Below are 27997 nucleotides of genomic sequence, written 5' to 3' on the forward strand. Positions count from 1 at the left end.
CACGCCGGTGGGATGCGCCAACATTCACCTCCGCAACAACCGGGCAGATGCGTATCCATTAATGCGTCTGTCCACCTCCAACAAGGGGTGGCATTCGCAATAGTTCTATGTCAAGGATGACACCACCGCCCCCTTACTAGTCTTCTCTAGGTGTGTCATCAAGGAGGCCCTAGGGTCATGGAGGTGGGGCATCCCGATCAAGGAGAGGAAGAAAATCGACGACCATCTCACTGCCCTCCAAACTTTAAAGAACAGGGGCGTGAAGGGTTCAGGGATCATCGGCGCCTACCATGCGACGAGGGTGACACCACTGATGGTGCACATGCTTCCCCTGCACTAGATGGTGCCCGGAGCACCGTCTGAAGGGACGGTGTTTATCGATGAGGTGCTACCTACGTCCGAGGTGGCACAGCGCATCAAGGAGATGATGGAGCCTTCAAAGGACACTGCTGGCATTGTCCTTGATTTCATGTTCCCAGTGCTGGGGCATGCCCCAATGTGGCCAAAACTAGGGTTTATTGACTTCATAAGTTTTCCTTCTCCGTACTCCTTTTTTACTTGAATTTCTGACCCCTTGAAGCTGACCCTAGGGATGGCGGGACCAGCCGGGGGATTATTCTTCAAGGATAGCCTAGCTCCATTGTAGAAGGATCGGACCCTAGTGAAAGCGAACCGTATCATGGCCGAGTGGGACAAAAAGTCGAGGGAGCTTAGGAAGAAGAAGCTGTTATGGAAGCGGCAAGCGCGTGATCGAGGAGAGGAGACAGGCAGTGATGATGACGATGACAACGACAATGAGGTAGCCGCCGGCGTGGATTGGGATGTCCTGGCGGACGAGGATATGCTAACAGACACCCACTGACCCATGCAGGGACCCTTCTTGTTCCACGTGGAGGGACGCGAGTCCATGAGATCAGTGGAGGTGGGCCGAACCATCGGCCCATTCGCAGGGCCGGTGGGAGCTAGAGAATCTGCAGCCCCACCTAGGGTGCCACCACAGGATTGGTGGATGGGAGGAGGATCGGCCACAGCCCCTGAGGCATTGATGGAGAGGGGTGGCTCTGTCGCCGTGCCCTCAGAGATAAGGGAGGTGAGCCCCCCTGCCTGGGAGCAGGGAGCAGGCTCAAAGTAGTCCCACCCAAACGAGTCGGGGCAGGGGCTTGGGGGTTCATCCCCAAAATGTTCCCGCCACCCCAAGGCATCGGAGTAGGCCACTGATTCCCCTGTTTCCCCCCTTTTTATTCTTCTCTTTCGACCTTATGCCTTTTTCCCTCTTGCAGATTCTTGCGGTGGGGCCGCTCTCTGGGACTGGCGCCCAAGAGGAGCCTTGTCCTTCAGGCAGGATGGACGGCACTGCCCAATATTGCCCCTATTTTAGGCAAGAGCGGCGCTGATGCTACGGCCTCATTGGCCAATCCAGCGGCGCCTGCGGTGGCACCCGCGCCCTCGATGGTCGCCGAGCAGGCGGCGTCTTTTGGGTGGGCGCGACACCACTAGTCGAGGGCCTGGTGTCATCGGTTGTGGTGGCCATGACCGCTCCAAGCCAGGAGCAGCTGGACGCCGCCATGATGGTGTCCGAGGGGGCGGCATAATCCATGCCTTCGGTGGCCCAAGCGACGGTGCCCGACGCGGGCCAGACGGAGGACACGGCTGGATCGCCCCCAACCTTGACAAGCCAGGCATAGTCAGACATAGGCATTGTGGCGTCTAAGGGAGCAGCGCAGTCCATGCCACCAGAGGCCTAGGTGGAGGTGACCATGATCGCGATAAGCCCGGCGGGGCTAGATGTTGCCATGGTGGCATCCGAGGGGGCGGCGCAATCTATGCCACCTACAGCGCTCGAGGTAGGCCAGATGGAGGAGGACATGGCCGGAGGGTCTTCGAGTGCCGTGGCGGTGGTGGAGAGGATCAGCAGGAGGTCACCCTCAGCCCTATTGTCAGGGGGCAGCTGCTCCCCCATGCAGGGTGAGCCGCCGCTCCAGTGGATGGCTGCTGAGGACCCAACGTTGGCTCTTTTCTCACTTGATGATGGTGCCAAGAGCCTAGAGCAAGAGAATCTTGACATCAGGTTCTCGGCTATGATGGATGCCTTGAGCGGTTGTGCGAGGCCAGTGGCGTTCTACATGAAATCCTTGTTCCTACTAGCCAGGTATCTGCTTAATCTTCTCCCTCGTTTTCTCTTTTCTTCGCATACTCTTGTATTTCCGTATTTTTTATACCGGTCCTCTTTTTAGTGTATCATTGCTCGTAGCCAGAACGAATCCTAGTTCCTTCGTGAGCAAAAAGCAGAAAGGGATTGCCTTATCGAGGAGGCCTGGCTGTGAGGAGATGTGGGCATGTAGCTCGTTACCGCCCAGCAGCGGGAGGCCGAGGCACGTCGGGACATGGAGATCCATGGGATATTTAAAGATCTATCGGTGAGGGTGAAGCTAGACGAGGAGGCAGTTGCCAGGATCCAAAAGGAGTAGGATGAGCTGCTCTAGAAGGATGCCAAGGCCAGTCAGTGGGCCATCGAGGTCCTGGCTAAGCTGGAGACAGAGCAGGATCTCCGGTAGAAGGCCGAGGAAAGGTCCGTAGCCCTGTAGTAGAGGGTGAACTAGGATGCCGAGGTGATCTCTTGGCTATGTGGGGAGTGGGACAAGCTACGCCGGATCGAAGAAAGACTTCACTCGGAGGGCCACGGCCTCCCGATGTGCCTCGCCGCGCTCTCGGATGGCCTGGTTAGTCTTTGAGAACACCTTGGCACTAGCTTATTGATCGAACAAAGTATCGATGTGGGGCAAAGGATACTTGTTCTTAACTATTACTGCATTAAGAGGGCGGTAATCCACATACATTCATAGAGTACCATCCTTCTTCTTCACAAAAATGGCTCAGCAACCCCATGGTGAAGAACTAGGATGGATGAAACCCTTTTCTATCAACTCTTCCAGCTACTTCTTTATCTCCACCAATTCCCTTAGAGCCATGCGGTATGGGCGTCTAGAGATCGGAGCAGTACCAGGCTCTAGCTCAATGGAGAACTCTACCTCTCTGTCTGGTGACAACCCCAGAAGATCTTTAGGAAAAACATCCAAAAACTCATAAACAACAGGGATAGGGGTAAGATCGGGTGAGGCTTCAGCATGGGTAGCAACATGTAAGACTGGATCTAAGGGTACAAGTAGAGACATCCTATCCGCAGAAGACAGAAGCCATAACTCGACAGTTCTATGCTTCATATCCAATACTACCCCATACACCTGCAACTAGTTCATTCAAAGAATAGCATCAATGCCTTACCCAGGCATTACCATGAACTATAGATGGTAAGTGTGGGTGGCTAATACCAAGCTTACTGTGTTTGTTCGGGTATTGATGAATATTTGCGAACCCATAGTACAGATTCTATAAGCATACGGTATAGCCATAAGTGGTAAGTTGTGTTGATCTACAAATCTCATGCTCATAAAAGAATATGATGCACCAGAATCGAACAACACATAAGCTGGATGGGAATCAATGGTAAACATACCAGCCATCACTAGTTCCTGCTGCAATATCTGCTCAGCATCTATGAAATGCACCTGTCTGGATCTGCTGGGCACTTTCTTCTTGATTATGGTCCTCCTGACAAGCCTAGAGTTCGCTGATAGTTGAGCAGACTGAGCGGGCTGGTTCTGGGGACACGCTCAGGCATAGTGGCCATCTTTGCCACACTTGAAGCAAGCACCAGGCTTGTTTCCAAATCCCTGACGAGGTGGGACCTGTTGTCCCTGAGACTACTAGGGCTGCACCTACTAAGGGGGTGCATGGTACTATGTGGAAGACATCTAAGAAGTCCACTAGGGCTACCAAAATGAAGGCCCACCTGATGATTGATAGGGCCCCCACCGGACAACCTGTACCTTCTAAGCATGAAGGTGGCTAGAAGACCCTATAGCCACCCGCTTCCTCTTCCACTCTGCCTGGGACTCCCACTGAAAACCCTCCATGGCGATGGTGGCATTCATCAATGCCCCGAAGGTCTAATAGTTCACCGTGTACAGCTTCTCCTGAAGGATGGAAGAGAGACCACAAAAGAAGCGGTCCTTCTTGTCATTAGTGTCCACATGAATGCCAGCATACTAGGACAGGTGATTGAACTTATTAACATAATCCATCATAGTCATACTCCCATGTCGCAGCTCCAAAAACTCAGTCAGCTTCTGGTTGATGACACCAGTAGGGATATAGAACTCTCTGAATGCTATGGTGAACTCCTGCTAGGTTGCCGGATGATTTGGCTGTTGCATAGCATGAAAGGTATCCCACCACGCACTTGCGGACCCCAATAGCTACTGCGCTACAAAGCGCACCTTCTGCTCGTCGGCCACATTGAGCAACAGAAACTTCTGCTCTAGAATGTGAAGCCAGTGCTCCGCATCCAAGGGCTCATCTATCAGCGTGAAGGTGAGCGGGTGGGTCTTGAGGAAGCCCTGGTAAGAAGAGGGCCCCTTAGGACGGCGAGCACCACCCCCATTCCCACCATTGCCCCCGTGGCCTCCGCGGGCGAAGTCCGCAACAGCTTGTGCCATGATTTCCATGGCACAGGCTGACTCTTGGTGAGCAGCTAACAGCTTCGCTATCATCTCTGCATGAGTCATCGGAGGCAACAGTGGTGGAGGAGGAGGATGAGCCAAAAGTGGAGCCCCATGGCTCTCCCCGTTGTGCTCATGGGCCTGGCCACTCTTGCCTTGGCCCTCGCCAAGACCGTGAGCCGCCCCAACACTAGTGTTCCCGTGTCCAGACCTTAGATTTATCTGTAAGAGATAGGAATCATTTGTTAAGAACAACCTTCCCAATGAGAACAAGGAATTAGAGAAATGGCAGCACATTTAATTAAAGCATTCTTTTCATTAATCCTATCACTTTACTAATCCAATTATATGTGTAGGTGGGATTTTAGTTTAAGCAAAAAGCTATTATCATGATGCATGTATCGTCCTATTCACTCAAGCTGGAATATAGCGGCATTCGCAAAAAAAATTTGGCACATCGCACACTCACTTTCCGTATGCTAGACGATTTCTTACGCAATGTAAGTTAGTGTACCTGTAGAAAATTGATTAGATAAGACCAGTGTCGCTATCCAAGATAGACTATATTGCTAGGGCTTATACTTATTTAACCAACTTAATCGCATCCTACTTTTCGCAAAACTTTTGTTGGTCAAATTTTTAAGTTTTGAAAAAGAATGATGAAACTCGTAACCATTATTGGCTCTAGTACCATCTATGGCAGAACCACCTGAAATAACATGCTTACGGAGTTGCTCGTCTTGCACTAGACACTAAGCACCCCAAAGGAGAACTCGAAAGATCCACATTTTTTCCAAGGATCCAATAATGAGAACTAGTTACAATACAGGTCCATTTCATTCATTAGAGTTTCTTAAAAGTATATTATTATAATACCAAATGTCAGAGTGCGGAATGATAAACAACGGAATTTAAAGTAAACATCTAGCGATAAGAACGAGGATCTGTCTGAGCCCACCAGAAGAATCCTCCACACAAGGGTACTTCTCATGCATCACCTGCAACAGGGGTAAATAAACTCTAAGTACACAATGTACTCGCAAGACTTATCCGACTAGTGGGAATAATTTCCTGACTCCAAGGAATATGATAAACTTTATGGTTTGCTGGTTTCCTTTTAGCAGAAAGCAATACTAATAGTGAGTCCTTATTTATGTTATTATTATCAACCATATTAAGTTATTATCTATCTAGTCTATATAAGCACCTTATCTACTTTTAAGCAAGAGTTGAGCAATCAGTTCCAATTCATCACCTTTCATCTTTCAGTTCTTACTAAGGTGCTAGACACGAAACAAGCCATACCAGATCGCTCGGCGATTCGCGAATCAATGTGCTCAGCAGTGTGCCCCAAAAACACATGCCCCGCTTGTACCCATGGCACAAGTAGGACTAAACCATCGCCCTCCTATCCTGGGTGTCCATGTCCCCATCCAAACTCAGACTCCAAGCCCCCACTCCTGAGTCCTAGACTCACTACGGTGCAAGGACCTCCACCATCCCTTCCTCCCATCGGTCGGTCCAGAAAGAGACGGATCCACGACAAGAGAGCAATAAGTCTTCCCTACGCCCATACCCAAGTATGCGCTCAGGACAATAAATCTATGACTTGCCCACGATGCCTTATGCAACGACCAGTCCTTAATTGACACAGTGAAAGCTCTAGTTTGGTTTTGGTTAATTGATGAAACCCTAAGTGCTAACATAGTTTATCAAAGTGATTATGAGATAGGTAGCAGTACTCCAAGTGATGAAGCAATGGTGAAGATCATGACAATGGTGATGGCATGGTGATGATCAAATGCTTGAACTTGAAAAGAAGAAAGAGAAAAACAAAAGGCTCAAGGCAAAGGTATAAATAGTAGGAGCTATTTTGTTTCGGTGATTAAGACACTTAGCGAGTGTGATCACATTTAGGTTAGATAGCCATACTATTAAGACGGATGAAACTCATATTGAAATGCGGTTATCAAAGTGCCACTAGATGCTCTAACTCTTTGCATATGCATTTAGGATCTAGTGGAGTGCTAACACCCTTGAAAATGCTTGTGAAAATATGCTAACACATGTGCACAAGGTGATGCACTTGGTGGTTGGCACATTTGAGCAAGGGTTAGAAACTTCACTGACGGAGTGTTCGCCTATAGAGTGCGGACAGTCCGACGGTGCCACTGGCGCCCTATACAGAAAAGATAGGAGTTCATAGAGTGACCGGACACTGGTGGTGTAGTGATTGGATGCTAGGTTCAGAGTCCAGTTAGTTATAGCAGTAAGCACACGGTCTCGGTCTTGTGACCGGACGCTAGCGTGTAAACTGACTGGATGCTCATGGTCTGAGTCCAGTTAGTGCTGACATACGCTGACGTGAGACACATAGAGGAAACGTTGAGTGACTGAACACCGGGTGAGTCCGGTCGAGCATGACCGGATGTGTTCGGTCGTGAAATTTCGTGTTTGGAACCTTACTAGAAATGACCGGATGCTGGTGTCCTACGTCCGCTCACTTTCTAACTAACGCGTTCGGTCATCACTTGACCATTGAGATCGGGCGATCGGCGTTTGAAGCTGATGACACGTGACAAGGATCGGGCAACCAGACGCTGGGGTCCTACGCCCAGTTGAACTAACTAGAGCGCCGGTCACCCCAAGTTGTGCCCAGTGAAGGGGTACAACAGCTCTATTTCGTGCAGGCTTCTATTTAAGCCCTATGGCCGGCTCAAGCTCACTCTCTTGGATATTTGCATTGACATAGCAACCTTGTGAGCTTAGCCAAAGCCCTTCCACTCATCTCCATCATTGTTTTATCATCATTGTGTGATTGGGAGAGAACCCAAGTGCATTGCTTGAGTGATTGCATCTAGAGGCACTTGGTGTTCGTGTTTTGCTGTGGGATTCACTTGTTGCTCTTGGTGGTTGCCATCACCTAGATGGCTTGGTGCAGCGGAGGAGGATTGGCATGAGTCGGTGATTGTTCGTGGCCATCTTCGGTGATTGTGAGGGGATTTGTACCTTCCCCAGCGGAGCGCCGAAAGGTAACTCTAGTGAATTGCTCGTGTCATTGAGTTACCTCACTTGTGGGTAGGTTCTTGCGGTGTCCAAATTGTGTGGATGAAGTTTATGCAACACCTCTTAGCCGTCGAACCACCAAGTGTTGGTCGACACAACGGGGATGTAGCGTGTTGGCAAGCATGTGAACCTTGGGAGAAAATTGGTTGTCTCTTGCCATTTGGTATTCTCCTAGTGATTGATTTAATATTCACCTTGTGATTGGTTCACTCCTCTACACGGTGGTATAATCACTCTGCTCACTCATTTATATTCTTGCAAACTAGTTGTGGCAAGCTCTTTAGTGTAATTAGAATTGAGAGCTTGCTTTGTTATTTTAAGTTCATCTAGTGGAGCTCTTTAGAGTAGCAAGATTGAGAGCTCTTAGTGACTAGTAACATTGCAAGTTCTGTGCCTAGTAATCATTGCAACTAGAATTGTTGGATAGGTGGCTTGCAACCCTTGTAGAGCTAGAGCAAGTTTGCATTTCGCTATTTATCATACTAATTAAATTGCTCTAGTTGATTTGTATATTCTTAAATAGGTTATTCACCCCCCTCTAGCCATATTAGGACCTTTCACACAGATAGGGAAAAAGTGTAACCGAGCTATGCCCTGTTGGCTGCAGGACACAACCCCTTACACCCACCAGTACCTAAATCATATCCCTGCCCGATCATCATTTCCCTTTCCACTATTTTATCATGAGTGATCATATTTATCACCTATTTGTGAGTAACGGCAGGTTACTCACGCTACCGATATCCTGAGCATAGCATCTACTCGACCTACACTAGTAGGACTCTTGGGTAGATATATTTATGCATGTAGTTTCCATAAAATGTCTGTAACTTAAATGCACATTATATATATATATATATATATATATATATATATATATATATATATATATATATATATATATATTCAGTGAACATAAAAATAAGGGTTATGCACCAAGGCTTGTCTTGGACAGATGATGGGTCAGTAAGGTCACCACCAAATGGCTCCGGGGCTCCCTCCTGCACGAGGATCTCCTCCTCATACTCCTTAATAACTTTGTTGTACTCTTGTTCATCGACGGGCACGAATTCTATCAGCTCGTGATCTGCATGCATGAAATGATGATGCAATACTTAGTAATCTAGCAACAACAACTCTTAAAATAAAGTACCTCTGTCTAACTACTACGCTAGTGCTACCGACCATGGTACAAAGTTATCTATTGCTATCAATAACAAGTATAAAGTATGATATTCATTATTATAGCAACTACAGCTATCCTTACTCCTAATGCTGATTTACGCTATATACGATAAAGCAATAATAATAGCTACTCTACTTATCAACCTACCCTAGGGCTACAAAATTTACAGCAAGCACCTAATAATCTAGTGAGCCTACTGTAAAATTTTCATAGCCATATCTATCACCAATCTACCAAAAAATTCCTACAATTATTAGTCCACATAATATTAGCTCTCTAGTTTTGAATTTATGACACAATCTTTGTCACAGCTAACTATAATCTAACTATACTAACAAGTAGATGGTATTTTTGTGAACCTAACAAATTTAGTCTCACTATTTTTAGACAACTACACAATTTACTACCATTTATCAAAGTTCAGCTAGAAATTAAATTGAATAAACGGTGGTAATTCACTGAAGAATTGAAAAATGATTTCCCGCACGGCCTAGTGAGCGACGGCTCGGCCCACCCTAGTTTCCCACCCACGCACACGTAGCCGCCAGCGTGGCCCACTCTGCGTCGCGCGACGCGGCCCAACGCAGGCGGCCCACAGCGGAGCCACGTGCATCTGGCGCACTAGTGAAGAAGCCCCCGCTATTTCCCCTATTCGCACAACTAACCCGAGCACTATTATGCCGAGTCACAAGTTTTTCATCTACCACCCTCTCATTTCCCTTCTTTGCCACGGCGATGTCCCCCAACACCCGTGCGTGCATCGGCGCGACGGTGCGGGCATCGGGCAGCTACGCCAGCGCCACCTAACCCTCCAATTCCTATCTAAGGGGCTGATGATCATGTTGACATCAACACGTAGTGGTTGGAGGTGATACAATGAATGGGGACGCCGTCCCGAGCTCCCTCCCCGGTGATGGTCCTCTCCCTACGACGGTGGATGCGTTCCCATGAGCCACAACATCGACAGCATGAACCAACTCACGGATAGGCAATAGAGACTCACCCTGAGCTTACCAGCCATGGTGTGTTGACCAGAGGCTGCTCAAGTGGACCTAGCCATGTGCACCCGGTGGGCCTTGCGATGACAGCGATGGCACGACTGTGGTGGCAGCACTGGGCAGGCCACAACAGGGCGAACAAGGGCGCGCACATGGTAGAGTGGAATGGGGCAAAGCTTTAGTGTCAAGGAATTGGACAGCGGTGGACATGGGTAAGGGGAATTTCACAGCGCTGCTGCGGGTCTTAAAATGGCCAATGATGATAGAACCGTCCAAATTAGGCTTGGCAATGGCCGGCAACAGCAGTGGATGCTTTCGACGTGTGGCTAAGTACTCACTCCATCCCAAGGCATAATCAATCTCACTGCTTTGGCCAACGCTGCGTGCTATCACAGCACAGCCCGACAATAGAGGAGCAGGGGAAAGTAGGCACATTGGTTTGTCGCTGTCGCCATAGAGGTTGGCAGGGCAGGGGAGATCATGGCATAGGGTGGCAGCGGACATGGACGTGCTGGCGAATTAGGCAGCCATCCCACATGCGTGTAGTCATGGTGGGTCAACAGGAGCAGTGCCAAGTAGAGGCGATGGACAGCACATAGAGCGACTGGGGTGATGTGCAACATGATGGTGAGGCAGAGCTACCAGGACCCGAGCGTAGTGCGTGTGCGTGCGTGGTGAGTGCCGGGCAAATACGACCGCCTGAGCTACAGTGCGGGGCATGATGGCAAGTCTAGCCAGTGCATGGCAGTGCACGGGTGGCGTCTTAGACATGGCGCATTAGCAGCGGTGGTGCAAACTGCGCGCCAGCACGTGGTGGCAGGCGGCTGTGGCCAGCAGCACAAGGGCCACGTGCGCGGACGTTGCTTGCATAGGGGCGGCAGTGAGGACATGGCTGGTGCGATGGTGCCCTCTAGGTGGGCCAGCAGCGGCGCCAGGCCGAGCAACGCCGGTGACCGTGGCCAGCGCTGGCTCTGTTCAAAATATGTGACTTGCATGCTTTTTAAAGCTATTGAAAAATCTTACCCAAAGGTCCAAATGCCAAACCACTTCTTCAATACTCTAGTGGGTACGTAGAGCTATCGACCTAAGCCACGACATCTCACCACTTCTTAAGCCGATCGCTCTACAAAAATTGCCAAACATGGCTTCGTCGACCCATTTACAGACTTGCGTGGAATAGCTAAACCTCGAACGATTTCGCGTCGAATTCCAATTCTGACCTACTTGATATACTAGCTAGCGAGCCTCATCCTCGACCGCACATATTTCATCGTTGACTACGAAGTTTGGGCTACCCACTTTACTATGTTTCACCGATGCGTTCCGTAGCATTTCCATCTGATAAAAATTCATTTAAAATCCTAAGTGATAATACGAGACACGAAATATAACCTTCATTTCATGTTTCAACTAAACGTTTCAAGCTCCAAATATTGATTTATACTCTAAATTACACGCCTTTACACACAAGTTGATGCTCATGTAGGGTTTTTAGCAAAAACTGTACAACGTAACACCGAGAGTGTTACACAAGCAAGCAGCCAGCGCAGCTAGGCTGGGGCAGACCCATGCTCACGGATGCATTACACAGGCCACACTCGCAGATTCATGAGTCTAGGTGCGGTGACTGTGGAAGAGGCAGCACAACACCGTTACCGACACGGCATGGCCCACCCGGGCATCCTTGCCACAGTGGTCGACATGGTATGCATAGGACCGGTTGATGATGGGGAAAGAAGGCAAGGCCAAGGCCGTAGTTGGTGGCATGGAGTTCGTGCGATGTGGCTTAAAGAAGACATGCCACGAAGTACCGTGACGAGATGGCTTGGCTTGTCTATGTGCAGATGGCGGCGGTGGAATAGCGGCCACGTGGCTCGGCTCTACGTGCAACATAGCGGTAGAGCATAAGTGACGCAATGAGCAAGTAGCCAGCGTAGCCAGGCCGAGTAGACCCATGCGCGCACATGTGTTACACAGGCCACACTCATGGGGTTGTGAGTCCAGGTGCGATGACTGTGGAAGAGGCAGCACATCATCATTACCGACACAGCATGGCCCACCTGGGTGTCCTTGCCACAGTGGTCGGCACGGTATGCACAGGACTGGTTGACGATGGGGAAAGAAGGCAAGGCCAAGGCCATAGTCGGTGGCCTGTCATTCGTGTGATGCGGCTTAAAGAAGACATGCCGTGAAGTATTGAGATGAGACAGCTTGGCTCGTCTACGTGCAGACGGCGGTAGCGGAACAGCAGCCATGTACCGAGCCCACTGTGCAAAACCAACACACAAGGCGATGTGGGGAGAGCAGCGTCATCATGACAATATCATTAGTTCAATGGGACAACAGAGGTAATGGCTACTCGGCGATGCATGAAGAGCTAGGAAGAGCAGTACACGACAGCATCAAGGACGCTCGCACATGGCGTCGGGCATAGAACGATAGTGGTAATCAAGGTGCAGCAGGGATGATGCGATGAAGCTGGCAGTGACCACGAGCACATAATTTAAAGCAACACGAAACTGCTAATGATAGCGATTGAGGTTCAACTAATGTCACGGCGTAAAAGTTGAGCTCATCAGCTATCTCACAGAGCAATCCACACAACAAATGGGCCACTCGAGAGGAAGATACAAGCACGCCAATGTGGGTTCGTCACTCGAGCACCAGTTCGCAAACTGAGTTCTGGAACATGGGTTACAGCATGTTACGAAAGAACTTCAGGATATTTGTGGGGGTAACCTCGCAACGTCAAACCAACCTACGAACTACACCAAGCCAAGTTACTCACCGTGAATTATCAAATTATACAAAAACATGAATATATTGTTTTATCATTTTATGTGAGTTTAAAAATTTTTAAAACATGAGAGCTTGGTTAATTAATTTCTTTTAGGCCTTAATTAAGGTGCTAAGCGAGCTCGTAACACTAGAGGTGTTACAACCAACCCCCTAAAAAGAATCTCATCTTGAGATTCGAAGTAAGAATCAGGAGGGGGAAAACGTGATTACATTTCATAGATCGGAGATTACACGACTTTGAATACTAAACCACACGGGGATTTAGAGATACATGGTTCAGAGCTACCTAATACAATCGAGACTTAATCTAGAAGTCGAGATAGACGAGGACAATGAAGAAACAACAAGATAATGATTATCCAAAACATGGCGTATGACCAATAGATCCAGAAATAGGAGACTAAGAAGTCAAACATCGTGAACCCAAAAACCAAACTATCCAAAGGAAATTTGAACTTCTTTGATGAAACCAGATCCTTCTTCTCGGATTACACCATCACCTCAGACTGACAAACGTAGCTCCATAACAACGACTGGATCTCGTAGCTCTACGTTGGGTTCAAGGGAATGGGGATGAAGAAGAAGAGCAAGGACCAAGGGTATTTTATAGTGGTGAATGAAGGTGGGCACAACACACTAGAAGTGGAGATGGCATGAATGCGATACATAGATGAGTCATGCTGTGAGGATAAGGTCGGCCATGGTGCACTTCCTATGCGAGTGACAGAGGGGAAATAAAGGAGAGGAGAGGGGGAGTCCGCTCAATGAGACAGGCGTACGGGTGGCCGTGTCCCCAAAAGAAGAAAAGAAGGGAGAGGAAGGGGGTCCGATACAAGGACGAGGCGTGGGGGTCGAGAGCCGACCGGATGCTAGGAAAAAGAAAAATGCACAGTGCACAAGGACGGTGAGTGTGGCATGAGGCTACAGCCATGTGAGAATGGGGAGCTAAAGGTCCCGACATAGACAGCATCCGTAGGGCACGCAATGAAATGACCCAGCATGCATAGCATGCTCAACTAAACATAGGGCTTGGGACATGACGTCCACTCAGGCTTTTACAATCACTCTCGACTATCCACGACTAACTTTTCCCTACTACTCTTCTTTTTCTTTCCCTTCCTTACCCACCATATGTACCAACCTCTATATGAACTGAGAGCACGACATACATGCTTCCTCCAAAACCACCTCCTCTTGTTTAACTTGAGAGAACACTTCTACATCAACCTATTGTGGATTTCCCGTTTGAACACCTAAATATTTCCAAGGAGAATATTTTGTAGCAAAGGTGGTATGGCGATGTAACTTGGTAAAGGTACTTGGTCAACAACCTTGATACTAGCGCATGTCGAGCAGCATCACCATGTGGCACATGTTCCATAGAGAGCCCTCGGTTTCATCGCGACACCATAAGCTATTAACTAGGCAACTATTACCAACTTACATGCCATGAAGGCGGTGGGGTCATAGACCATAGAGTAAGGGGAGTACTGCAAGGGAAGATTCAAACAACAAGGGTTCCCTTCACTACAAGGGACAAGGAATTCAAATCCAATGGCGGATTTGATTTAAAGAGAGTCAAGGGTTCTACTGGGACATCCACAATTAGTCAATACAGTGTCCTGTGTCCTCCAATCATGACTGGTTTGCTAATATCTGACTAGCAACTTCTCTTGTAACCTGCTTAATAATACCCTTGAAAACTCTAAACACATCTACTGGGACCTAAAGGTAGATTGACGCAATCAACACAACGAAATAAACAAAATGCACATTCCAACGGTCTTATACTGTTACATCATATAGGCATCCAGTCTCCCATTCATGGCATGTCATTCACTATGGTCGAACAATCTCAACAACTACGGATGACAACAATGGCAAGAGCACAATATCGGAGGACAATGACAAAAAGCACTACTACTACGGGTACAACATCCCAATGCAACTAATCTACTTGGAACCACGCATCTTCATTCCCCGGCTCGATGGATTCATCTACTGCCCTGGCTATGGATTTGCCTCTTGTCTTGACAATGGTTGAGTGAGAGGAATCAAGGGCTCTATTTCTAACACTTTCAAGGGTGGAGGTGCTATAGGCACTACAACACTGGTTCTCCTTCTTTCTGGTGGGTGGACAGGGATCCCCTCCAAGATCGAGGAATCCTGCCCTTCAGTAGCCAGCGTCCTTCGCTTGGCCCTAGTGAACAGATAGGCCTCTCCCAACTGATGAACATGTCAATCTTTAGCCTACTTCAGAGCTTCCGACATGGTAGTATCCAGACTCTCAGCGGCTGCCACACTAGTATGCGCTTCGGCAAGCTGCATCTGGAGCATCCTAGAGAAGATCTCGGCTTCCTCAGCTCGCTTGAGGCACTTCCTTAGCTCCGAGGCTTGCTGGTCATACTGCTCATCCAGAGCAAGCAGGTATGCGGTCAAGTGCACCATGGTAGGACTATCTTCTTGCATATCCTACCCTTGCAAGGCCTTCATATGAGCCCTCCATGCCTGTCGATTCTTGTCCAAAGGTGGAAAGAACCTCATGGGGGTATGGGCAATGGGCTCTTCATAGATCTGGCAAAGGTACCACAAGGCTTTGTGGGCCACAACCTAGTAGGTGTCAATGAAGCGAAATCTGATTGCAGTCACATTCTAGGCTTTGGTGAGATCAGGAAACTCTTCACTCTTTCTAATGTAGATGGTAACCTCACACAGCTCGGTGCCATGCTTCTCATACTCACGACCCTCATACTTAGGATGATCTTTGACTCTAAGCTTTTGCAGGGTGGCATGTAGGATTCTGAGAAAACCCTCAACATTTAAGCAGTAAGTACTAACCTAGGCTCCTGCCATTCCTAGCGATGGTTGCAAGGAAGGCTGAGCGAAAAGCTTGCTCCAAAGAAAAGCTAAACGAGCTAAAGTGCACTGAGTGGTGGTACCAATGGCTAAGCTAGACCCTACTTATAGAGGCAGAGCGGCCAGTGGTCCAGGCGTGGTCCACGAGGTTCCTGCGCGGGATCACTATGAACGAATCGACCAAATCCTTCGCGCGTTCGAGGCGAGTGATGTCTGAGGCTATTACTGACTAGTATGACTGTAGGGCAAGAGTCCAACAAGAGCGCATAAAAAGGGTATAGGGAGACGTGGGTCATGATGAGCGTGAACCATGGGCGAACATGGAGCACGAAGCCATAGTGCAGAAATAACTCTAGAACAGGAACGAGTCAATCATGCACAATATGACACACGTGACATCTATGGATAACGTATCCACAAGCAATACGGCCACTACAATGCATAACAAGATATGCATAAATATACGTCCTATACGTTCTTCCACTATTACCAACATATAGGGCAACCGTTCTTAGAATTTTGGCACATCGTTCTCTCTCTATAGCTAGTCGATACTATCGGACTATGCTCGAGGTCAGTGTACCTATAGAAAACTTGATTAAGTCTACCTAGGTCAGCAGAGTGCCATCTATCCTAGATACATAACCATAGTAATAGGGCTACTTATATAACTTCGCATGCAAATGTCCTATTCTTTTGAAAAGAATTTATTGTCAAATTTTATTTTAGAAAAGGTTTTCGAAGCTTTATTTCCTTATTTGTTCTCTAATACCACTTGTGGCAGAACCGCCCAATCTAATACCTCATAGGAGTGCTCGTCTTCCATTAGACATTTAGCACTCAAGGGAGGACACCAAATTACACGGTCTCATCGAGCACACCCTAGAAGAGAACCCAAAAATCCACATTTTTACATCAGGACCACAAATCAGAGAATAAAGCTTACATCATTAGTAACCAATTCTTACATCACTTTTAATACAATATCAGAGTAAAATATTTATTATTATAACAGCGGAATGTATCATATTATCAGAGTTATGAACCATTTAATTGAACAGCGGGGTATAAACATGTGAACATAGCTATAGCGGAATTAAACATCTATTTATGACATGATAAAGTATTGATATATAAACTACGACAATAGATTACAAAACTTTCATTTATAATTACAAAACTTTCATTTATAAAAACATTTTGTGAGATTTATAAATAAAAACTATGATCGCAGCGTAAAGAAAATCTTCTCTAAGCCCACCAGGAGGAATCCACACACAAGGGTCAGCTCTAGCATCCACCTATCACCTGCAATAGAGGGAAATAAAACCCTTAGTACTTAATTGTACTCAGCAAACTTACCCGATAGGAGGAAAGAAAAGACTCAAGGATATGCAAGGCTATCTGGCTTATGGATTTATTGCATCTGCAGGAGCATTACTAAAAGTACATCCTTATATTCGATTTTTATTAGCAGTGCATTAGTTCATTAACTACCATTCTATGTAAACACCTATGCTACTTTCAAGCAGGTGGTAAGCAATCAGAATCCTTTTTTCCATCTTTCTTCTTTCAGTTATTACTACGGTGCTAGGCCGTAGACAAGCCATACCGGATCGCCTGGTGATTCATGAATTAATGCCCCCAGCTAGGTACCCTAAAAACACATGCCCCGATTGTACCCCAGGCACAAGCAGGACCAACCCATCACTCTCTTGTCATGGGGTTCAGGCCTCTGTCCAAACTCTCCAAGCCCCCGCTTCTAAGTCCCAGACTTAGTGCGGTGCAAGGACCTTCACCATCCCTGCCTCCCATCAGTCGGTCCAAAAAGAGCCAGAACCCACGATAAGAGAGCAACAAGTCTTCCAAGCGCCCATATCCAAGTATATGCTTGGGATAATAAGTCTGTGACTTGCCTAGAGTTTTATGCAACGACCGGTCCTTAACCGACACAGATAGGAAAAGCAGTGTAACCAAGTCATGCCCCATGGTCGCAGGATACAACCTCTTACACCCACTAATACCCAATCCATATCCCTGCCCGGTCACCATTTTTCTTTTCCACCATTTATATTTCCAAGTGATGATAATACAGTAATATATTTTTTATATCTCGCGAGTGATAGGCAATCACTCGACTTCAACTGGAGTCTTATAGTATAACAATCTATATGATCTTGTCATACTAGTAAGACTCATGGGATGAAGATATATATATGCAAGTGAGTTTCATTCAACTCTTTAAAACTTAATGCACAAATATAATTTAAAGTGCAGCAAAATAGGGGTTATACACCGGGGCTTATCTGGGTAAAATATAATCAAAAGTTAGCTTTCCATCATGGCGACACGATCTCCAAAAGCAACATCTCTCCAGCAACTCCCGATGACTCCACGATCCATTGACGTCCCTATTATGTTATGCAATACGATGCAATACAAAGACGTGATTAATCAACTACAACCGTGACTCATAAAATACGATTTACGCCACTCAAGTTAATGAGCTAGTTCTAACGACGACCGTACTTTGGCTACATATCCATGTTGTCGAATAAAGCGTTATTTCCTAACAAATATTTTAGTTATACAAACCTAGGTTGTTTCTTTATTTCATTGTATCGATTTAATCTTTATTCGAAATAGGACATCATTATCTATCTCACAAACTAATTATTCTGGAGCTACAAAAATTACCGTGAGCGGCTAATAATATTAGTAATTAACTGTAAAATTTTCAGAGTCACCCTATCACCGATTTCTCATCGAAATTCCTATAAGTTCACCTTTTAACAATATTAAGCATGTTAAAATAATTAGAGCAATCCTAAAAATATATAGAACCTATGCGAACGAAATTAACTATTAGATATATCATGATTTTAGGAACCCAACAAAACTGGTTTGACATTTTTATGATTTCTCTATATTTTATTATCAATTTTCAAGTATTCAGACGCTTGCTGAAATTAACAAAACATCGAAAAAGGAAAAAGGTCCTTGAGCCCAAAGCGGCCCAGCTCGGCTTGGTCCAGCGAGCAAAGCAGCCTAGGCGGATGAGGCGCGCGCTGGCGCGAGCAGCCCAATCGCAGGTGGCGATAGGCCAGCAGTGCGAGCAGGCCAGCCCTTGCGCGGAAGAGCGCGGCCAGAGGACTAGGTGGGCGCGGGCGGGCGTGGGCAGGAGCGGCCCAACTAGCCAGGCTAGTGGCCCACCGGCGTGCACGCGGCAGCGGCCCAAGGTCGACTGCGGCCCACGCGGCCAAGGCCCAAAGGGGCACGCCACATGCAAAAAGAACCCTACAGTTTACCAAATTGATCCGTAGTCCAACATACACTGTTCATCTGAGTCTAGCGGTTCGTATTTGGACCCAACAAAATGTTCTATTTCCATTTCTCACCTTCCCTTTCTTCCCTAAACGTAGAGCACGGAGCAATCCACTGGCCCATGTGGCGGTCCGCCACCGGTGAGGGCGAGCTTCCTGGCCGCACGGCAAGGCGACGTCCGACTGCACCCACGCCAGGCCCTAGCCGAGCCCACAGTAGTCCGCGGTGGTCTAGCCACAGTGGCTGGCGGCTGCCGGCGGACACGGCAGGCAGCAACAGCGCTGCAGCGATGGAGGGGGGTCGGGGAAGCGACGCGCAGGCTCCTAGGCACTGGCGGACCTAGCGCGCACCCGGCTATGTGGTGCCATGGAGGCAGAGCCTCGTGGTAGCGGCAGTGGCAGGGCGTACCGGGCGGACGGCGTCGGGGGAGGCCACTACGGCACGTGAGCGCATGTGAGGAGACAACGACGACGCAGCAGGCGTGACTGGAGGCGGTGGGGTGCTGCGGGGCAATGCGGGCCTAGGCGCGTGCTCGCGCGAAGACAGGGGGAAGGAAAACCGGCGACTGATGAGAGGAGGCGGGACAACGACAGCAGAGGTGCGGCCGGACGTGGACGATGGTGGAGGAGGCGCTTGGAAGGGACAGCACCATGGAGCAGCTGTACTAGCGCGGGGCATGGAGCTCGCACGCGTAGGAGGTGGGAGCAGTAGGGCCCAACGGCGGCAGCGGCCATGACGACAACGGGCGCAACCTTGGCGGGTGCTGCACAGCAGCGGCATGGCAGGCGCCGACCCGGCCGAGACCAGCAGAGTGAGGCGAGATGCTGGCGATGGAGGCCAATAAGAGCAGACGCGCGAGCGAGAGAGCTAGGAGTCGTGCGATTCATCGTCAATTTTGTAGTCGCGACGTGGAACAGAACCACGTGTAGGCAGCAGGACAGGCACCACAGCTCGGCTCTGCGCGCGACATAGTGGTAGAGCGGAAGTGACGCAACGAGCTAGCAGCCAGCGCAGCCAGGCCGGGCAGACCCACGCGCGTGCATGCGTTACACGGGCCACACTCGTGGGGTCACGAGTCCAGGTGCGGTGACTACGGAAGAGGCAGCACAACACCGTTACCGACACAGCATGGCCCACCTAGGCGTCCTTGTCACAGTGGTTGACATGGTACGCACAGGACCGGTTGACGACGGGGAAAGAAGGCAAGGCCAAGGCCGTAGTCGATGGTGTGATGTTCGCGCGATGCGGCTTAAAGAAGACATGCCGCAAAGTATCATGACGAGATGGCTCGGCTTGTCTACGTGCGGACGGCGACAGCAGAACAGCGGCCGCGTACCGAGCCCACCGCACAAAACCAACACACAAGGCGACGTGGGGAGAGCAGCGGCATCACGACAAGGTCATTAGTTCGACGGGACAACGGAGGCAGTGGCTACTCGGTGGTGCACGGCAGAGCCAGGAAGAGCAGTACACGGCAGCAGCAAGGACGCTCGCACACGACGCCGGGCGCAGGACAGCAGTGGTAATCAAGGTGCAGCAGAGATGATGGACGAAGCTGGCAGTGACCAGGAGCATGTAATTTTAAGCAACGCGAAATTGCTAATGATCATGATTGAGGTTCAACTAATGTCACGGTGCTAAAGTTGAGCTCATCAGCTATCTCACGGAGCAATCTGCACAACAAACGGGCCACTCGAGAGGAAGATACAAATGCACCAACTTGGGTTCGTCACTCGGGCACCAGTTCGCGAACTGAGTTCCGGAACATGGGTTACAATGCGTTACGAAAGAACTTCGGGATATTTTTAGGGTAACCTTGCAACATCAAACCAACCTACGAAATACACCAAGCCAAGGTACTCGCCGTGAATTATCAAATTATACAAAAACATGAATATATTGTTTTTATCATTTTATGTGAGTTTAATTTTTTTAAACACGAGAGCTTGGTTAATTAATTTCTTTTAGGCCTTAATTAAGGTGCTAAGTGAGGTCGTAACACCAGAGGTGTTACACCTGGCCTAGCCCTAGCCAGCAATGGCCCCTCTCCTGGGGTGCTCCTGGCGTCGCCGCGAGCGGGATGTGGACGTTGGGCCCGACGCATCAGAGGCGGAGGTCTTCCTGGCCGCCAACCAGGCGTCCGGACCCCGTGGTGGAGCGACAGCGGCGGTCGAGCGGCTACGGTCTCCCTCTCCACGAGCAGCAACGCCGGTCGATCGGCAGGTTTGTTGCCCGCGGTGAGCGGCCCCAACGGTAGAGAAAGCGAGTGAAGGGCGAGCGATGCGGTGGAGGTGCCTATGGTGGTTGGTGCTGCGTGGGGAAAGTGTCGCTCTCCTTTCTTTTTTTTTAGAAAATGTGTATATGCCGTGAGGGTAGGAGGAGTGTGAGCCAGTCCGTAGGCTAGCTAGAAGTGTTGGTTCGGATGAATGCGGGACGGACGTCCGCGCTGGAGCATTAGTGTTTTTCTTTTGCCCCAAGAGACTGTGAAGTGTGAACCACACTACAGTGCAATTGCTTTGCTTATGGTGTGTTTGCCATACCGTGGCATTGTTATGACGAGTGAACATGACCGAAATTGTTCGCTGCTTTGCATTGTGCTCGTTTTTGTTACTAGAAAACCATCCGTGAAGTGTGAACCACACTACAGTGCAATTGCTTTGCTTATGGTGTGTTTGCCATACTATGTCGTTGTTATGACGAGTGAACGTGACCGAAATTGTTCGCTGTTTTGCATCGTGCTCGTATTTGTTACCAGAAAACCAACCATGAAGTGCGAACCACACTACAATGCAATTACTTTGCTTATGGTGTGTTTGCCATACTGTGTCGTTGTTATGACAAGTGAACATGACCGAAATTGTGCTGCTTTGCATCATGCTCGTATTTGTTACCAGAAAACTAACCGTGAAGTGCGAACCACACTACAGTGTAATTGCTTTGCTTATGGTGTGTTTGCCATGTGTCGTTGCTACGATGAGTGAACATGATCGAAATGGTTTGTTGCTTTGCATCGTGCTAAGCCTGTTCGGCTAGTATTAAAGTCGGCTAATAAGCCAACTAAAACTGTTTTGTTATGAGAGAAAAATACTGTAAATTTTATCTGATAAACCGACTAATAAGTTCAAACGAACAGGCCCATTTGTTACGAAAACCAACGGTGCAAAGGAAAGGAACAACGAAACTGGGCAAATCACAACGGGAACGTGTTGTCACCACCGTTGCAAAGAAAAAAGGGCACCGACCCGTCACATCTAACCCCGCAAAACGACAGACCGATCGATCCCCCGGCGTCTGCCGTTGCCCCTTGCCCGCCCGCCTGGCCCTCACCGCCACCAGCGAACCGCACGGGGGCGCACGCATCTCCGCGCGCCACGGACTCCGCCTGCGGCCTCGCGAATCGCGTCGCGTTGCGGGGGTCGCTTTCGGCCCTGGACCCCGCTGCCGGAATCGAATCTCCCCTCCTCCCCCTTCCGGCCTTCCCCTCCGTCCTCCCGACCCGTGACGACGCATCGCTTCGCACCCTTCCCCTCCCTCGTGTCTCGCCGCATCTCCGCCCCCTCCTGACGAGCCGCCGCCGCCGCCGCCGCTTCCCCTCCAGCGGTCAGGTAGGGGTCTCCGCCTCAGTGCCTCCATCCCCTTTCTCTGCCTCCTCCTCGCCCTCATCCTCCGTGGTCCGGGATTAGACGATGCGCCTTTTTCCTGAGCAGCGAATCAGTGACGCGCTTGTGTTTCGGGTCATTGGTGCTCGTTTTATTGGTCGGGAAGTAAGCGAGATTCGGTGGTTAGCTACCATGCAGATCTGTGAGCTCTCGAGCGTGGCATCGCGTCCTGGTTGTTCGGGGGCTATCGGGCTTTTTAGACCTGAATCAGGTGGGGAAAAGGTGGAGTCAATTTTGAGGGAGATGTTCATTTTCCCCTTCGAATTAAGTATTTCCGTGATTTGGCTCGAACTAATTGGAAGTGCGGGGGCAATTTCAACTGACGAATCAGCTGGATCTGACCTGCTCAATAAGCCTTCATAGCCGAGTGTGATATGCATGTGAATTTTGCAGCGATTGCATTCGCGTTTCCTTAATCATATTTGGGTTTGGCTGAAATTTAGGCGGAAGATGGAGGGAACAGGCAAGGATGGCAATCCTTTGAGGAATTACCGGATTGGTAAGACTCTGGGGATTGGCTCTTTCGGTAAGGTGAAAATTGCGGAGCATATAAGTACTGGACACAAGGTGGCAATCAAGATCCTCAACCGTCGTAAAATCAGAGGCATGGAGATGGAAGAGAAAGGTTGGTGTCTCATGGTTGTTTGCCTTGCCCTGTTAACCTTACGAATTGAATACAGAGTCTAGTATTACGTATGTGCAAACATCCTCCATGGCAATTCGATTTTCGTCTAATAAACCGTAGTTAGTTCCTGAGGACTATGCAATTATCTGGTTTAGTGGTATGTGTTAAGGTTCTACACCATTGTTATACTGATTGAACTTCTCATATGGCATGACACTGTCCTTGCACTATAATGTACATAATTACAAGTGATATAAGCAACTTGCAAGCGCACCACTATTTTCTTGCTGTTCATTTGGAAGGACAACTGTGCATATTTCTTCGTTACGTTGGCTGGGAGTAATGATTACCTGCAACCTTTAGCTAGTCACGATTCCAATGAGTATCATTCATCCTCTATATTTGCTATTACCTATCTAGTTGCTAGGCTGTTATGTGAACATTCTGCCTGAACTGCTTGATGTTTTACCTTTTTGCAGTTAAAAGAGAGATTAAGATATTGAGGTTATTTATGCACCCACATATCATCCGCCTCTATGAGGTTATAGACACGGCAGCTGATATTTATGTTGTTATGGAGTATGTTAAGTCTGGGGAATTGTTTGATTACATTGTTGAAAAAGGTAGGCTGCAGGAGGAAGAGGCTCGACATTTCTTCCAACAGGTGATGTTTTATGGCCCTGATCCCTTTATTGGCGAATTTGTATTCTATTTCTTTGCTTTGTTTACATGTGCTACAATTGCATGATAAATATACGGTGACTAGAAGGCTAAAGGTCAAAACATATGTGTTATTCCTCTTAAGTGCTCGTATGTGATAGTATACTCTTTTTTTGACCCTCTTGCTACAGATTATATCCGGTGTTGAATATTGCCATAGAAACATGGTGGTGCATCGTGATCTAAAGCCAGAAAACCTCCTTTTGGATTCAAAATGTAATGTTAAGATTGCAGATTTTGGCTTAAGTAATGTTATGCGGGATGGCCATTTTCTCAAGACAAGTTGTGGTAGCCCAAATTATGCTGCTCCTGAGGTAAGCTTTCTCTATTGAGTTGAAGATAAAAAGAATAGATCAACGTGGTGCTGTATTTCCACCCTTACAATATCCTTTTATTTTCTGTAGGTGATATCTGGTAAATTATATGCTGGGCCTGAGGTTGATGTATGGAGCTGTGGGGTTATTCTTTATGCTCTTCTATGTGGCACTTTGCCATTTGATGACGAGAACATTCCAAACCTTTTTAAGAAAATAAAGGTTAGAAAGCATCTGCAGTGTTCTATATTAGCAATGTACATTATTACTTGTTCGTGCTGATTTAGAGCTTATCTATATCTCCCCATCCTCTTGCATTTTAGGGTGGAATATATACACTTCCTAGCCATTTGTCGGGTGCAGCAAGGGATTTGATTCCAAGAATGCTGGTTGTTGACCCAATGAAGCGGATCACCATTCGTGAAATTCGTGAACATGATTGGTTCAAAATTCATCTCCCACGCTATTTGACTGTGCCTCCTCCAGATAGTGCACAACAAGTTAAAAAGGTACAGTTTGTTCTGCATTACTTTGCATTGATGTACTTCGCACTCAGCTAATATAAGCTACCCACTGTGCTTTGGGTGGCACTTGGGCTAAATATTTCTCCTTGTGATATCTGAACACTAACCCCTATTGGGCCACCGCAGCACCAAATGGGCACATATGTCAACGTCATTGAATTGGGATAATTAGGCCAGTCTCAGTAGGGATTTCATCAGAGTTTTATGGGCATTAAATATGTTGATGTAGCGCCGTATTGATGAAAAGAGAGATGATAAAAGTTTCATGAGAGTAGAGATAGTTTCATGGGGATGAAACTCTTTTACACTATTTCCAAAATATGGATGTGTTGGAAACCGGACCATGAAATCCCCACTGAGACTGGCCTTAAGTACCCCTCCGTTCCAAATTATATAGTTCATTTTAGCTTAGTCCTAAGTCAAACTTTCTAACTTTGACCAAGTTTATAGAATAATTCATCAACACCTATAATATAAAGTTAGTTTCATTAAATTCTCCATGAAATATGTCTTGATAGTCCATTTATTTGAACTTGTAGATGTTAATATATTTTTCCTAAAAACATGGTCAAAGTTACAGAAGTTTGACTTAGAACAACAAAGCTAAATGGAAAGTCTGGAACTTAGGGAGTACTATCTATTTTCTATATGTAGCACTTCTCTATATGAGGCCATGGTCTATATTTTCAGATAGCAAGAATGTTGAAGCAGAAATGACTCCACTCTATGTTTAGACTCTACATGTCTGTCCAAAAAAGAACCCCTTCTTCGTCTGATGGCAACGTATCAGGTGCAAACCAACCAATCTGTGCAAACTTGGAAACTACCAATCAGGACCACTAGATGTTGATCCAATGGATGGGGTGAGAGGTGTGATTTTTTTGCGTTTAAGCCCCCCACCCGCCGGCCTTTTTTTTTTGCGCATAAGCCCCGTCACCCCATCCATTGGATCAGTATCTAGTGGTCCTGATTGGTAGTTTCCAAGTTTGCACAGGTTGGTTGGTTTGCACCTGATATGTTGTCTCGTCTGATAACATCCAGGGCTCCCCTGTATGGTGTTTACCTTGATATGATATAGACATCATTACACACTGTCTCTTTTTGTGTTATATTTTTCTTCTGCATTGTTAGTATCTTCTATCTTATTAAAGTATTTCATCTTCCTAATAATGTTTTCTGTAACCTTTTTTCTTTAAACTGTATCTAGTATCCACTATTTCCCATTCCACTTGTGTAACCTTTTTTCTGTCTTGTGTGAATGTGATCTACTCTAGCAGTATTGGGTCTGCATTGTGGTAGCATGCTTTTTTTCTTCTGGCCACGTAGTTTACATAAGATAATGTTTAAATTTGCTCCCCCTTTTGTAGATTGATGAGGAAACTCTCCGTGAGGTTATAGGTATGGGGTATGACAAGAACCTGTTGGTGGAATCAATCCAAAACAGGCTGCAAAATGAGGTATTATATTTTTTGCACTTTATTGTCTTCATACATCTTTTTTTACTGTAATGGTTGTGACTGGATCATTGGACTTAAAATGTACAGGCGACTGTTGCTTATTACTTACTGTTGGACAATAGGCTTCGCACAACCAGTGGCTATCTTGGAGCTGAATGTCAAGAAGCTATGGTGAGCAAATGAGTCATATTATATTTTTATCCCTTGATAGTTCAGCTTACTCTGTTGATCCACAGTTCCACATCATATATTGTTTGCTGTGGTAATTTAAATCCAGACAATTTTCCTCATCATATATTGTTTGCTGTGGTAATTTAAATCCAGACAATTTTCCACATCTTATATTGTTTGCTGCGGTGACTTAAATCCAGACAATTTTTCTGTTTTGTTTTCTTGGCACACAGGACTCCTCATTTTCAAACATAGCATCATATGAATCACCAAGTTCAGCACGTGGTAATCGACAACAAATATTTATGGAGTCTCCGGTTGGCTTGAGACCGCATTTTCCAGCTGAGAGGAAATGGGCTCTTGGGCTTCAGGTAATCTAATTTCAAGTTGCCTCTATTGTTTAACTATTTGCTTCTTCCATTCAACATTTCTTTGTTTTGTGCTAGTCGCGAGCACATCCAAGAGAAATAATGACTGAAGTGCTGAAAGCTCTGCAAGAATTGAATGTTTACTGGAAAAAGATTGGTCACTATAACATGAAGTGCAGATGGAGTCCTGGCTTTCCTGGTCAAATTCATAACAATCATAACTTCAGTGCAGAGTCCATTGAAACTGATGGCCAAAGTGAGAAGTTAAATTTAGTTAAGTTTGAAATTCAGGTATGATTCATGTTTTTTTTTCTATTTCTGGTATATTTAATATTTATTACTAATGTCTCAATAGAAGACCTTCTGGTGCGATTTACAATCTCCTACTGTCTTTATACCCTCTGGTTAAACGCTGGGACCTTTATAGATGTTATATAATACTGCAAATCTGGCTCTTCCCCTGAGATCCCTTGCGCTTCAATATCCTTTTATATATATATATATATACTAAATTTCCAGTTGTTAACATGTGGAGATAGCCCATTATTTTAAGGATGGGACATCTTCACAAATCTCGTGGAGTACAAATTGCACTTGATTTCATATCCCATGCACTCTGCCATCCTTATGCTTGCTCCAATAATGATGACTGCTTCCATCCAATGCATATATAGTCAAGACTTATTTGAATTGAATTTATCATTATGTATAACACACTATACATTTTGTTTCCATATGTATTTACCACTTATGTTGCGCACTAAATTGTGGCGCTGACATACCTGCATCTGATGCAATCTCGCATGATCAAGAATCCTATACGACTGGGACCACATTTTCTTTATTCGTATTGTGTGCGCTTTATTTTTCATCTTTGTGATGTGTCGTCACTTGTTGCAGCTTTACAAAACAAGAGACGAGAAATACCTCCTCGACTTGCAAAGAGTCAGTGGACCACAGCTCCTCTTTCTGGACTTGTGCGCGGACTTTCTAGCTCAGCTTAGAGTTCTTTGATTCCCTGTGTCTGCTTTCCATCAATTGCATTCCTTGCATTACACTAGAGGAATGTCGAATTGCTCACAAAGCTGTAAATAGTAATCATATCTCCAGTAGTTTGATTTCTGGAGTATGTAGATCGTAGACATGCGAAGCTGTTGTGCCTGGCTATCATCTGAACCAGACTTTGTGGAGCTAGATGGCTCCTGGTTCTTTACAGCTGGCCGGCTGCCGGTGAAGGCACTAGGATATACAATGAACTAGATCAATGCTTTTGCTGGCTTTAATGTCTATCTACATGAATAATTTCAGCTCTCATAATGGTTAATTCAAAGCTGAGCAGCGTACAGGTCAATTGAGATGCATTTTAAGGCA

The 27997-nt window shown here is 47.0% G+C and overlaps 1 protein-coding gene across 1 annotated transcript; it reads left to right on the forward strand.

Annotated features, from left to right (window-relative positions):
• The first annotated feature begins 22238 nt into the window (after positions 1–22238).
• Positions 22239–27997, forward strand: LOC136456486 (serine/threonine protein kinase OSK1-like). Its single transcript, XM_066456388.1, has 11 exons — positions 22239–22393; positions 22891–23072; positions 23552–23736; positions 23924–24106; positions 24197–24328; positions 24430–24615; positions 25998–26087; positions 26175–26258; positions 26492–26629; positions 26705–26917; positions 27527–27997. Exons 2-11 carry the CDS (start codon positions 22898–22900, stop codon positions 27638–27640), a joined length of 1500 nt encoding a protein of 499 aa, XP_066312485.1. The 5' UTR covers positions 22239–22393; positions 22891–22897; the 3' UTR covers positions 27641–27997.

Source organism: Miscanthus floridulus, chromosome 6 (genome assembly GCF_019320115.1).
Source record: "Miscanthus floridulus cultivar M001 chromosome 6, ASM1932011v1, whole genome shotgun sequence".
In the NCBI taxonomy this organism is placed as follows: domain Eukaryota; kingdom Viridiplantae; phylum Streptophyta; class Magnoliopsida; order Poales; family Poaceae; genus Miscanthus; species Miscanthus floridulus.

Bases quoted from the DNA above. Each gene is read 5' to 3' on its own strand.
- LOC136456486 (XM_066456388.1), top strand. From the start codon at position 22,898: ATGGAGGGAACAGGCAAGGATGGCAATCCTTTGAGGAATTACCGGATT. The intron at 23,073-23,551 runs GTTGGTGTCTCA...ACCTTTTTGCAG, and splicing joins CATGGAGATGGAAGAGAAAG to TTAAAAGAGAGATTAAGATA. The intron at 24,616-25,997 runs GTACAGTTTGTT...CCCCTTTTGTAG, and splicing joins GTGCACAACAAGTTAAAAAG to ATTGATGAGGAAACTCTCCG.